At 38.0% G+C, this 14841-nt stretch overlaps 2 protein-coding genes across 5 annotated transcripts in view; both read left to right on the top strand.

The window, feature by feature from the left end:
- Positions 1-14841, top strand: part of LOC140156780 (28S rRNA (cytosine-C(5))-methyltransferase-like) — a 351435-nt gene that overhangs the window by 262179 nt on the left and 74415 nt on the right. The window lies entirely within an intron of this gene.
- Positions 1-14841, top strand: part of LOC140156779 (NAD kinase-like) — a 62196-nt gene that overhangs the window by 12532 nt on the left and 34823 nt on the right. Inside the window, exons 1-2 of one of the 4 annotated variants that reach the window (XM_072179745.1) lie at positions 580-695; positions 12811-12902. In XM_072179745.1, the coding sequence (XP_072035846.1) occupies positions 12826-12902 (77 nt within the window). In that variant the 5' untranslated portion in view covers positions 580-695; positions 12811-12825. Of the gene's footprint in view, positions 1-494; positions 696-4481; positions 4792-12810; positions 12903-14841 lie in introns of those variants that run through there. The other 3 variants (XM_072179746.1, XM_072179744.1, XM_072179743.1) reach the window with 3 other exon arrangements.

Consider the following 14841-nt stretch of genomic DNA (forward strand, 5'->3'; position numbering starts at 1 on the left):
ACTGCAAAATTGAATTCCTTGTCCCGCAGCGACCGCTACGGTTACCAACGGCCCTTGTTTAATATAGCTGTATCCTGTATATGCAGTGAATGGACTGAAATTTTTGAAAAAATTCAGAACATTTTCCAAATATGTTTGCTAAACTTCAGATTTTAAAGCTTTCTATGAATTTGTAGGGTCGTTTAGCTTCTTTCAGAAAATAATCCAGACCTACACTATGGACCACAATGGCCTCATTCCAATTGCATAATACAATAACCTCATTTAAACAATATCATATTCATAGTGCAAAATTTGACCTCAACTTGCAGGGTGTGAGTTTTTGTACTCAAATTTTCAAAGGTCATTCAATGAATGTACAAATGTATTGGAGTTTAAGAACTGTGCCCTGATAGATGAGCATGTTGTGGGTCCTAGTGCTACCAACCCAGCCTATGTAGAATGTTTTTGTGTTGCTTGAACTGTTGAATATATAATTTTCTTTGCATTTGCAGGACATAATTTGATTCGACTTACACCTCATTTTAACGGGACCATCGTCTGAAAAATTTATTCTCTATCTGCACACAAACCAACACAAGTCTTACATATTCCATCAAGATGTCTCAAGCCAATGGACAATCAGATGAGACCAAAGACGGTTCCAAATGGCGGCGGCGAAGTGATGTTGGATTCCGTAAAGGATTCAGAGATGGGTAAGTTTCTCTTGTTCAGTCCACATACATGAAGAGGTGGGATATTGTTGAGCAGTAGCCATATTCTGTATTGAAAGTGTACAGTACTGGTACGGTAATAAAGTTTTCTTGTTGAAAGTGTGTCATTAGTGTGGTTAGGCCCAAAAAAAAAAAGTTCATCTCAAAGCTTGCGCGCGGGGTTGTAAAATCCCACGATTTGACAAAAAACAAATGCGGACATTTTTTTTATTTCAAAAACAAAAATTTTTATAGTTTTTTCAAAAAAAAAAATCGGCGAAAATCAGACTTTTTTCTCAAAATACCATGAAAAAAAGTCGTTAATAAAAAATTTTAAAAAAAAAATCGCAATTCACATTTGTTTTTAAATTTCTCGGGAGCTTTGAGACAAACCTTCTTTTTTTTTGGCCTTATATGTACAATGTACACTACAGGGGTGTGTGTGCATGCAGGCGCGTAGCAAGGTAACAAAAAGTGGGGCACCCAAAGTTACTCAAAGCTGCAAAAAAGTTCAAAACAGTGCAAAAATTGCACAAAGTGCAAAAAAGTAGGGCACCTGTTTACAGAGAACAGATACACTGTGTATAAGGAATGGCGAGGATGCCTGTATAAAAATGAACATTTCCTAGAAATACATACTCCAATCTTATTGAACAGAGCAGTCTGTGTTTAATTCACACGGTCATTCCAAGGACGTACATTTTACTAATCATCTTTTTGGGCCCCACACAAATGTGGGGCTTATGTTATCATCTAGATGGTTGGCTGCCTGGTTGGCTGTCCGTCCGGGCGGCAGCCAAACCATTAATCTACTGTGCAGCTTAAGACAGCGTTCAAGCTTTGACTTGCGTTTGGCGGACAGAATGGTGGAAACTTAAAGTGAAAGATATCCTACTTAAAGGAACATTTTCTAGAGTGAAATTGTGTGTAGAAACTGAATCTGACATAAAAATGCATAATTATCAACTTGAAAATTTTCCCCATAGCACTGTACAGGCATATTTCTGCCCAAGTCCCCAAATTGGAGCAAAATTGGAGCAAAAAAATAAGTCCTTCAAAATGGGGATACTCAGGGCTAAAAAATCCCATTTTGCTCTTGAGGGAGGCATTGGCAAGGGCAACATGTCTTTTGTTTAGCCTCAAACCTCCCAATTTTGAAGGACTTATTTTTTTGCAAAATCTGTGACTTTTTTCACGCCCTCAAAATCCTTAGGGGGGGGGGTAGCATTTTGCAAGTTATTTTATTTTCTGTAGATCTAGCTTACTTGTTTGTTATATCACCATTTAGCTAATGAAATACTGAGCAAATAAACACTTAAAGCATCCCTATAGCTCATACCATTGTGGAGATAAGGCGTTTTCAAATTGAAAATGATGCGAATATTGTATATTTTTCTAAATCAATTGTCACCCGAACCCTCAAGTTTCTACCCCTGTTACAAAAATAAAGAAATATATGGATCCCATTCAATGCTTTTAATATCACAATTGTACCCTTGTTACACAATTAGAATAGAAAATTAGGCACTATTTGATAGTTTTCATGTTCATATACTCACAGGCAATCTGCAAGTCAAAATTTTTGTCACCCCAAAATGGCAATTTTCTGCCAAAATCGGACCAAAAAATGATTTTTTCTCAAAATCTATAAAAGATAGGGAGTTTTAAGTGCCAAAATCTGAAACTAGATGACATTTTACCCTTGGAAACATATAAACATTCAAGAATTTTGGTTCTTTTCACCCCTAAATACTTTTTTCACACGCGTGTCCGCCAAACGTAAGTCAAATCTTGAACGCTGTCTTAAACGCAATAACTGATCAACTTCAAATTTGACGTACATACATGTATATGGTGATGGTTATGGTTGGGCAGGTTGGCTGATATGTGCTGTATAGTTTTGTGTCATTTTATTTGCATATTTATGAATATTAATGAGCTTATTTGCATATTCGATATTATATAACCGTACCTTGTTAAACCTTGTTATCTACACACCTTTGTGTGGGGCCACCTTACTAACGAACCGCATAATTCTAGTTGAATTTTAGGGACATGTTATTCAAGTTTATTGTCCCCTGAAACGTGATCAAGTTTGTATCATGTAGACATATACTCACATAACTATTAAAACTACAGCAACTGTGGACTGTCCACAGTTCGCTACTCTACTGGCATAGAAAAAAAGATTTGTATACATTGTGATGGTGTGTGTTTAGTCTGTTATATATGTTCATATTAATTTAATATATTTATACAAGAAAATGCAAATAACATCAGAATGTATGCATAATTCTAACTGACCAAGGTTTGTCAATATACAGGTTTGCAGATGTTCTGAAATCTGATAGATTAAATTATTAGATGTTCAATGGGGGCAAAGTTCGGTTTCAATAATTGACGGTCATTGGAGAAAGCTCCGATTCGTGAGTTTCAATACCGGCAACATGAACTGAAAGTAACATCAATTGAATTTCTAGAAATTATGCGAAAGTGAGTCACTGTCACTTATTAGCGAGCTACTGGTCATTTTGTAATTTGCAAAATTAAGTATAGATCTACAAAAGTTCCAAATCAGTTTAGAGCAGTTAGTGAATGAGTGAGTGACTGGGTGAGCAATGGGGGGGAGTCAGTCGGTTATTGATTAGGGGCAGCTAGGGTAAAATGTTGGTTTCACATGGTCAAGATATAAAAATTTAAAGGATAGTCTAGAAATATCTGGTTATACAAAAAATGTATCTCATGTCAAAAATTCTTATCATTTAGATTGGCCAATTGCACTCTGTGGCTGCGCCATACCGGGCGCCATACCAGTACATTAGTCCATACAAATGGGCATGCGTTGTGTTTAGTTTCGTGCGCAGTGACCACCTTCACTCACCAATTACAGCTAGGTGTGGGTGTTGTAATCGTTCCTATATTAAATAATTTAAATATTTTAAATTTATTTTGTTTTCCTGGTGATTTATGAAATTAAAGTGTAACAAAAGAACTTAAAATAGGTTTATATGAGATATTTAGAACAAATATTGAATGTGTTTATTTGTTCATGTATTTTCATCCAGTTAAATATGAACTGTTCTATTTTACTTGACATTATAATTTAGTAATTGGATATTGTGTACATTAAGTTTATTTTAATGGATTTTAAGTCAATGAAACTTATATCTGTGGGTCATCATGATCATCAATATTATAAATTATATTATTATCCTCACAAAAATACTGAACCATGATGATAGGTTAAAATTAAATGTTTGATACTCAAAATATTGTGATACAGGAAACGGCATATTTTGGTTTGGAAATATAATCTACTATGTTTACAGTATTAGTCATGCCTGCTGCATGCACCATTCATCTTGTAATAGACAAGAACGTAACATTGTCGAAAATGGTATACGCACAGGTGAGCACAACACCTGTAGTTTGCAAAGTGAGCTTTGTCGTGTGTTTTATGACCAACACTTGCCTACAGGATCATGAGTTGGAACATATTTTTTTCAAATTGAATAAAATATTAAGGGCATGGATTTATAATTATTTCAAGGATTAAGTGATCATTTCGCATACAATATGACGTATTAGAAGTTTTAACCTTGCCCTTGACTTGAGCTGGCTACAGTACTTTGACTTCAAACCAATCAGCAATCAACAGGCAGGCAGCAAAATGACTCCAGTCATTTCCTAATGGTCAGAAGTTGTTAAGTTGGTCATATCAAAGTCCACTCTATACAATGTACCTGTTTTACCTGTACACATCCACACATCCAAATTTGGTGTGATTTCAGATTGTTAGTGGTTCACTACACTTTATATCCTGTTGTACATTCAACATCCTGATTATACTGATAATCCAACATCAGATCTGCGTTCATGTATGTACTTTGATACACAATAGCAAGTTGGAATTACAAGGATACACATGCTTACATGTAGTTTTGGATTTGTTTGATACTCAATTAATAATGGAGCCAGTCTTGGAGACAGGGAACTCTGGTGGTTCTAACCTGTCCAGGTTTAATAGGAGCACATCATTGTGTCCACCAGTAGCTCACTCAACCTGGCATAGACATAGACATAGTTTACAGATTGAACCGTAAGTAATTACCAGGGGGCTGACAGTGAAACGAGGATTAGCCAAATTTGCATGCTACGGGATGCTGTACAGAAGTTGCCGCGAAACACAAAATTTGACACACGTATGGGGGCCGCCATGGGGTGCTAACAGCACGCCCGGGGTGATAACAGTGCGTCCGTTAGCACCCCCGCTACCATGGCTACAGTGTACGCGTACAGTATGCGTTCCCAACTGTCAATCATCGGGGGTCAATCACCTCAAGCTTGACAACGATGATCTAAATAGACTATTGCCAAGTCTTATGTGTTTGCCTCACAGGGTCATATGCCATGGGTATAATAGGAAAAGGTGGAGACTTAAAATATTTTTCATTTTCAGGACATTTTGTCCCATGGATCTGTCGCAAGAATGCAGGGGGGGGGGGATGAACTAGTTTTGGTCTCATTATTTTACTAATTATCTAGCTAAAATTGTGAAAAGTAAAATCTTCACCCTACACTCAGACGTTGCAAAGGTGGGTTGCCTGTGATAAACATTCCTTGAAAATAAAAAATGGAAAAAAAAAGATTAAATGCTTAATCCAAAAATCCTGGCGCGAGAATTGAGATCCTAAGCTTATTTACCCGGGGGGACAATCAGCTATATTGGTGTACACATGCGTGAACAACGGTTTTAAAAAGACCCTAAACAGGTTCTACCCTGTTTTTCAAAATCACCCCTTAACAGGTTTTTAGCGTGCTTTCCCCAAAAAATGTACCCCCTTTAGAAACAGGTTCTGGTCAAAATTGGACCCCTTAGCAGGTGTTTTATTAATATCAACAATACACTTTAATGGAGAGGGTCACAATGGCTAAAAAAGGAATTACAATGTACACATTCTTTTCAAATTCATCAGGTAAGAATTTCAAATAGAAAGCAATATATCAAACTATGAACTTCCAAATGGCTTTCATTATACACAGTAATCATCAATCCTCCTTTTGAAAAAAAAAATCATACCCTGGAATTTGTATCATAGATGCTCATTCTTACTTCGTCGACCGAGTAAAAACGATCGAGAAAGATCGAGCATGTGGTGGAGGCAATGGGTGGAAAATTCATCTTGAGACCCCTAAACACGGAACGCGCGTTATGCGTGCGTCGAAAAAAAAGACCCCCTTTTACGCGTTTTTTATGTTCACGCATGTGTACACCAATGTAGCTGAGTGGCCCCCGGGGCTTATTTACCACCCTGAAAGTTTGGTAACCATAGTACATTCCTTGTGGGCTAAAAAAATTTAAAACAGGTAAAATATGGGGAATTAAAAAAAAACATACAAGAATTTTTACAATTTCTACAAGATATCCAATATGGAGGGGTCAGAGACAAAAGGCCCTAAGAACAAAATCGACGTAATGATACAGGCGTTTTTGTACTTGGGGCTCTGTGGATCTCACACATAGGGTTGAACTTAAATACCGCTTTACATTCAGGCATAGTGTTGCACAAAGGGCTTTACATATTTGCTAATATAACAGTTTCTATGGCTATAGCTTGATTATGGATATATACAATCATAAAGTGCCCATTTTTTGTGTAAAGATTATTTTGGTACCAAAAACTCATTTTGGCCAAAAGTGCACTTAGGGCCTTTTGGCTCTGAGCCCTCTAGATATGTAAATTAAAATTATCATAATGACCCTGAATATGACCTAATAATAACAGAAAAATATACAATTTGCACATTTATTTTGATCCTCTTCTATCACGGTTGGATGAGCTAAATAAGGAAGTTTCAAATGGGATGAAAGGCTCAAACTCACACATGGATGATCACAAGTCTCACTGTTTGCTGAGGATATTTTGTTTAAAGAGTTTGAATCAGAGTTGCTCTAAAAATGGAATTGTTTGATACTTTAATAATGGAGCCATTCTTAGCGACAGAGAACCCTAATGGTTTGAATCGTGCCAGGAGCTCATCATTGTGTCCATCTGCTGCAGTAGCTCTTACACTCTGGCATAGACGCAGACATAGTTTACACATTGAACAGTAAGTCATTTATGATACTCAATCTGCATGTTTATACCAGAGAAGTTGAAGAAGTTTTAAGAAGATGAAGAAGTTTTAAGTTTCCTGGTATAAGTAGTAACCCACAATCTGATTCACCAACAACCAGCATGTTTCTATTGATGCTTATACAGGGTTGTGGTTTGTACTGGAAGTACTGAAAATGTTTTCATGAAGGTCATAAAATGTAGCATCAAGGAAGTGCAACACCCAGGAACTGTTTAAAACCGTTGTGAGTTCTACATCTTTTGGCATAGAAATATATACCAGCTGTCAATCACACCGGATGGCCTACCTTATGAGGTGGGTCATGGTTGTAGGCAGGTCCGTACGCAAGGGGGTGCAGGGGTGCGACCGCACCTCCCCAAATGTGCAAAAGTATACAAAAAGTCCCAAAATTTAGGTTTTTTACGCTTTTTTGGTCAAAAAAGGTCAAAATTTGGGGAAGAAAGTCGACTTTTCACAAAATCACCCCCCTTGGAAAAAAAAGTCCACTTTTTCAAAATCAGCACCCCCAAAAAAATCCTGCGTCACGGGCCTGGTTGTAGGGTTTCCACACCGCATCACTATGAACAGATCTGTTTCCACTGAGCATGTTAAGGGCAGAGTAATGGGAGAGAACATGGACATTTTCGAGCATCATTATTTCTGAATTGTATGTCCAAAGTATATAAAACGATACATTTTGGAAAGGAAATGAGTCAAGGAATCCCATGGTGACGTCAGATTTTTTCAAAAATGTCGAGTTTTTGAAAAATCACAAAAAAATCACTTTTTACCCCAATTTTTTGTGACAACTTAAAAAAAAATCCGTACGGAATAAAAAATTTCAGTTAGCTTTTTATGAAGAAGAGACATGAACTTAGGGAAGGTTTTTTTATTTTTTTTAATTCGTCTCTTTTTTCGAAATATTGAAATAAACACGTGAAAAAAGCAATTTTGTCACTTTATTCAGCTAAAAATTCACTCACATAATGGTGGATATTTTTGTTTAAAACAAATATTTTGAAAAAATGAGAAAACCTTCCCTAGACTTTGATGTACTCTAAACGATAGTGCAAAAAGTTTACCTTTTGCTTGCATATTTTTCGAGTTATCTTGTCACAAAAATCGTGCAATATTGTCAAAAGTGAACTATGAGAAATCGACGTTTTAGTAAAAAATGTCAAAATTATGCACAAAATGTCCTTATATTTTAAAACGGCAAGACTTTCACGCTTGTAAAAGCTGTATATGGTGCATGGTCTAAATATGCATCTTTTTGCACCAATGAATATATAATGTCTGCTTTTAGTGCGCCAAAATTCAAAATAATTAAAAAATCTAAATGGCATTTTGACTGCAAATTTTTGTTTTGTTTACACCGCATTTGCGGCGTTAACAACATACCGAATCTTGCCTTGATTATGTTGGACATACGCAAGCAGAGTTAACTTGTCACGCTTGACGCGAATCATGCAATAATCACAATATTTCGCATTCACAAGCATTTCTGACTCATTATTTCCGCCAATTTACTAAGCTGTCTTGAGCCATGTGACTTTTTAGAGTTGAAATGAGTGAAATAAATCAAGCAAAAATACGTGTAAATATTAACAAGTTGTATTTTATCAGTTTCAAGTGAAAGAATACATCTTAGTGTTGATAAATATCAAGAAATCTCAAATTCGGGCGTGGACGAATGTGTCTTCCATTACTCTGGCCTTAAATGGTAACATTCTAAACTAAACTGCATCACCCACCTCTCCCCAGTAGAAAAAAGCAAAGTCAGTATTAGAGACAGAGAACCCCAATGGTTTAACCTGAGCACATTATTGTGTGATATGTGTCCACCTGTAGCTCACACACCTTGGCATAGACATAGATAGATATGTAGTTTACAATTTGTTCGAATCGTAAGCAGTAGCGTCAATTCGTTTTACAAGGGGAGGCATTTGGCAGAACAAAAAATGGCTCATTTTGTCCAAAAGTGGGGAGGCGGGACATGTCCCCCAATCCCCCAGCCCATGACCGTAAGGAACATGTCCTGGTTGGACTACATGTAGGGTTCACACAGAGTACTTTCTGTTGGTATCTATCTATATTTGGCATCACACATACCATATCCTCAGGGTTATAGCTAGGCAAATTTTAGTGCCGGGTGAAATTTATATGAAATGGTAAAAAAATTGAAATTTTGATAAGAATTGCTAATTATGCCTTTATGCCTCCACCGCGAGGCATACTGTTTTTGCAATGTCCGTCCTTCCGTCCGGATGCCATATCTCGGGCATGGATGGGCGGATTGACTTCAGATTTTCAGGATGGGTGGGTCATGGTCAAAAACTCTGGCTAAATATTTTTGGGTGAGGTTCAAGGTCATATACTGAGGTAAAAGGTCATTTGAGGTCAGGGGGCTCATTTTCCTTATTTACCTGTTTTCTCGGAGACTAGGGGTCGCATGTTCCTCAAACATGGTGGGTGGGTGCATCTTGACCCCAGGCAGAACAAGTTTGTATTGGTTAGGTCAAATTAGCAAAAACTGTCATTTGGCCATGAAACTTGGTAGGTACAGTCAGCATTTAGAGCCGAATTTTTGGAAGGTCATTTTGGGGTCACCCAGGGGTCATCTGGGGTCAAATTAGTAAAAACTGTCGTATGGGAATGAAACTTGGTGGGTACAGTCAACATTTAAAGCCTAATTTTTGGAAGGTCATTTTGGGGTCATCCAGGGTCACCCAGGGGTCATCTGAGGTCAAATTAGTAAAAACTGTCATACGTACATGAAACTTGGTGGGTACACTCAACATTTAGAGCCAAATATTTGGAAGGTCATTTTGTGGTCATCCGGGGTCACCCAGCTTTGTATCAATTTGTGAGTATGTGCCACATCACTCCCTTTGGTGGAGGCATCACGGTCGACGCTTTGCGTCGAAAACCGCGACATCCGAGAACCGCGGTCCATCTAGTTTTTATACTGATTGTTCATTGATTTTGAAACATTTGAGACTGGAGTGCCGGGTATTTGGGCTCAAAATTAACTTGAGTGCCGGGTGGAAATTGAGTGCCGGGCGGGTCCGCCCGCCACCGCCCAGCGTAGCTACAAACCTGACCATATTTGTCATTCATCATCAATGTGCCAGATTTGCATAGGCAGTTAATAATATCAGAGTTTACTTGTTGTAAAGTCACTGGATGTGCACTTATAGGGGCATGGGGGTTAATGGAACAATACAGTACATGTACTACATGGCTGAGGTTATTTAATCGGTTTATTAGCATTTGTTTAATTGTTTTGCGTGTGTCAAAACGAAAGAATTAAGCCCCCCTAAACTTCTTTTTCAACTTTTTGACTACCAGTTACAAAATTTACCAGGACTTTCCAAAAATTCTTAAGAACCTCCTTATGACACAAATAACATAGTAAGAACTTCAAGTAGCCTTTTATTGTAAGGTAAGTACAGACCACTATGTACACATGTTGCATTCACTTGTAGTATTTGTCATTGCATTGTGACATACAGTAGCTAGGCCATCAAACCAGGGACAATAAAATGGGCAAACAAGTGTGAAAGATCTACTAAAAGTAAATGCAGTGCAATTTTATATAAAAAGAAATGATTTCTGTACAGACTGAACTACTGATACCGGAAAAATACAGGGGGCTGGCATTTTCTTCAAAAGGGGGGCTGGGTATCCCAAATTTACAAAAGGTTGGCGTCAATAAAATTGCAACCCCCCCCCCTCCATTTTGGTAACAAAAATGTTATGACCCCTCCCCCACCACCGATACACCTTACCCCCTAAACAGGCTAAAATTGTATTGAAATCAGTCTTTTTGAATAAAATAAACACACTATCTGTGGTCATCTTTTGACTCCCAACATTTTGTCATCAAAAATTGTATGACCGCCCTACATGTATTTTTCTTTCCAAAAATTGATGACCTCGCCAGTATATTTGGGACCCACCCCTTCCAAAGAAAATGCCAGCTCCCTAAAATTCATTCAAACAGCTTTGTAATATGATGTTAATGTTATTTCAAAATGAGTACAGACAAAATCAATGATGAATGAAAGTTGCTGCTGAAAAATAAGGGCTTTTGGGTGACAGATTAAATCAGTGGTGTTCAGGGTTGTCACCAGGACCAAAAAAGTACTGGTTAAAATATTGAAGGCGAAGTGTAGCGAGCGAGGCTTTCGCACCTTGCACTATTTTTTTAGTGAACGCTAGGGATCGGGGAATAGGCTTTGAGGGTACCACCCCCTAAAAATTTTTCTTGCTCTTTTTATGATGAAATATCATCATCCACTTCCTTTGTTTTTAAATATATTTTTTTTTTTTGTGAGTGCCGGACGGCCCGTCCAGCGCCGTCCGGCGTAGTGACAACCCTGGTGGTGTAGCCAGGGCAGCAGGGGGTAGAGATGCAGAGTGTCCTTTGGGAAGGCAAAGGCAATGGAGGAAAAAATGGATAAGAAGAGGAATGGAAAAGGAAAGAAGCACCCCAAAACTACCTGTTGTATCTTCTGTGTTTCCTGTTTTACAACAATTATGGGCCTCAGTTGGTGTAACATCGTAAATTTTCGCATGCTATGTGAAATAAAGCCCTTTTTGGAAGCATAAAGACATTTTTTAAAAAGATACTCCGTATATATGCATCCTCACACCGATAAATACCATGCCAAATTTTCCCGGACCTTATCTGACCGCCAAAAATATTTTATTTTCCCCCCTCCCCAGACCAAGAAAGCTGGAGATACCACTTGTGAAAGGACAAAAAAGGGGTCTTTGGGTTACAAAACATTGTTTTTTTGGTGACAGCGATGGTGAAAAAGGGGGTCTCAACAGCCCTACATACACGTCACCTCTAAAGTGGGAGTGCCCCCGGGCCCAAACCTTACCAAAAGCTAGAGCACAAAGCAAACTGAATTTTTGCAAGCGCAAGTATCCCATGTGATCCGATTGCATCATCACACACATGGGCTGGCCCACACTACCCGATTGTGTGTCTGGCACCCGAGGGTCTGTGGTTCAAAACCGCCCCCAAGAAAACAATTTTTCTCTTATTTTTCTTTCCACCCCCTTGTCCGATTTCTTTCTTTCATCCTTCTTGCCTCCAGCAAGTTAAACAATTTTAAAATTATTTCATTGACTTTTTAAGTTTTAACCAATTGAGAACTTTGGATGTTGTCCCAATGTCCCATGGACCCAGTGGCATCACTGTTCTAGTACCGCCAACATTTCCGGGGCGGGGGGGTAGGGTAAGATTGCATTGATTGAAGTTGTTCTATACTAGAACTAGCCCTGTTCACAAACCGTATTAAATGCCTCTCGAATAGCGAGCGAAGTACAGCACAGCCTGTGCTATATACTGACCCGATTCCAGAATGACGATATGGGCCAAAATAATGTGGGTGAATTAAGCCAAATAGACGCACAAGTTTCTACTAAATATTGGTATCATGAGCCACAGGGGAAACATACCCCTCAGTACGCCAGTGCTTGGACCCCATCCCTATATACCTCTTTCTCTTTGTCATTCGGTACTCCAGTACCCCCGGGTCTGTACATGTACCATACTCTGTCTTCCAATTTCCAGAATCTGTGATTGGAAATCTGCTTCAAAAAGGTTGTTGACCCCTAGTTGATTCATAAACACTGCAACAATCTAGAAACACTCCCCATTACTCATTATGAACAGGTGATTTGGGGTTTGACTCATCGCTGGTACTCATGTGCACATCACACATAGTACACTCAAGCATTCATTTTGACCTTGTACTGTACTTGTACAATCATTACAGCAATAATCCAAATTGAACACAGAGAACCTGCATGGTCATGCAGTGAGAGTGTCATCACTTATTCACTAGATGAGCTTTTATAACTGTGACGTTAAGCTTACATGTATACAGATAGAGATACCTTTATGACATATCATTTGTATGGCTATGAACATTAACCTACAATTAATTGTACATTTTTCTTGTAAATAATGCTGTCGCAAAAGAAAAAACGGTGCAGAATGATGGCTCGATCAGAATCAGTATCTGAGGGTACTTCATCATGTAAATCGAGGCTGCCACCCTGCCCAGATAAAACGTAAGTATGTGAAATGCAGTTGTGCATCTACTTAGTGCTATATGGCATGGTTGACACCCTTTTTATGGCCTTGCATGCATGCTTGTGAAGTCGTTGTGATAGTAGTGGGGGCACTAATGAAGTCAGCATCTTGTATCAGTATTATTGTAATCAGCATGCATGTCTGTGTTTTTATATGATGATGGTAGGGAAAGGGATTGACTCTCTGCAGCTGCGAAATCCCCAGGGGGGGGGTACTCAAGTTTGATTTTGGTAGGGACGTGCCGCTGAGATTTTGGAAGTGGACCCATAAATATGCCAATTTTTCAAGAAATTTGGACCCATTGATATACCAAAAGTCAAAATTTTCGGCCGAATTTAACCAAAAATGTCTTAGTTTTTGCAAATTTTCCTAAAATTTTGGGAAAATTTTGGCTATAGATTAAGGAAAAATTGGGCTGTTTTCCGAAAAAATTGAGAAAATTTTGGAAAAAGGACCCATTCATATACCAAAATAGGCTTTGAAAAAGGGGTCATTGATATACCAGAAGGCTGAAAATGCTACGCATGTTTGCGGCACGTCCCCGTATGGTCATTTGTACTGAGTCCCCCCCCCCCCCGGGCGAAATCCCAACATGGTACGTGTTGCTCTCAACTTGAGACTACACACACTGTATACAATTAGTATGGGTCCAAGAAATATGTTGCATTACACGGGAGGAAAAATATGAACATAAACAACTTACATACAATAATTCAAACATTTTTACTTTTTTACTCATTTAATGGATTTGTCAAGCAAAAATTTTGAATTACCCTACAAATGCATCTATTTACATTACAATACATTTGCTGTAAAATAATGATTCAGTTCTCGTTCAGATGTATATTTATATCGTTAGCTAGAGTATGATACTGCTCCCTGAAGCATTAACATTGCATGAAGCCATGTATGTTGAACTCGTCACCCTAATAAGGGGGTGACGTTGAGTAATTTCCAAATCATGTTTAGCACAATGCATGTATGATATCCTGCCCTAGCTCCCTGGAGCATTTATTTTCATTCTCACACAGGTTTAAATGGGATTTTAAAGTGATCCCTAGAAGATGAATGTATTGTGTTTTTAAAATCAAAACAATATCAATGAAATTGAGTATTTTACAGTAAGGCGACAAAAAAAGAAAATCCTGTTCTACAGGCTCGACCGACCCAGATTTTGAACAAATTGGGAACAAATTTTTCCTGTACAAATGAATACCGACCCAAATTTCTACAATTTCAGGAACACATTTTTTAAAAATTATTTTCCCAAATTGCAAATATTTACAGATTTTGGTGATTTTTTGGGTCTTTTCAAAAACAAAAAAAAGCCAGACTGACCGACCCTACTTGAAAGGTCCGTCCGCCCGTAGAACAGGTTTTCTTTTTTTCGTCGCCTAAGACTTTCAAATGAATGACCATTTTACTAGATGTGCGTAATTTCATGTGTCTGCTGTGTTCAGTATGCATGCAGTAACCTCTCTGTAGGCGTGTTTGTGTGAAATGTGTAGATGGTGTTTGTTGATAAATCAATTATTTAGTTGTGCATGCATTTATTTACACCACAGATCTTTCAGACAGTGCAGTGCACCTTTGCCCATTAAATTCAATTGAACAAATGTCTATATTTATTTTTTAATAAATTCATATTAAAAAGTGATTTTGGGCCAAGTAAAAAAAATAAACAAGTTTCTCGTCTGGACTTTGAAAAAAAGGAGGAGTGCATGTCTTCTATAATTTACTTTTTGCTATTTTTCCCAAGATGGCTGCCAAATCGAAAGTGACCGTCTGACTGATTTTAAGACACTCCTAAACAGGTTTTCAACTCATATACTTGCATGGTAAAGCTGTTCCTAATTTTCAAGCAAACTGAACACGATCTTTGATGAAAATAACAAAAGAAAAAATGGAAAAAATACT

Source organism: Amphiura filiformis, chromosome 7 (genome assembly GCF_039555335.1).
Source record: "Amphiura filiformis chromosome 7, Afil_fr2py, whole genome shotgun sequence".
Taxonomy (NCBI): Eukaryota; Metazoa; Echinodermata; class Ophiuroidea; order Amphilepidida; family Amphiuridae; genus Amphiura; species Amphiura filiformis.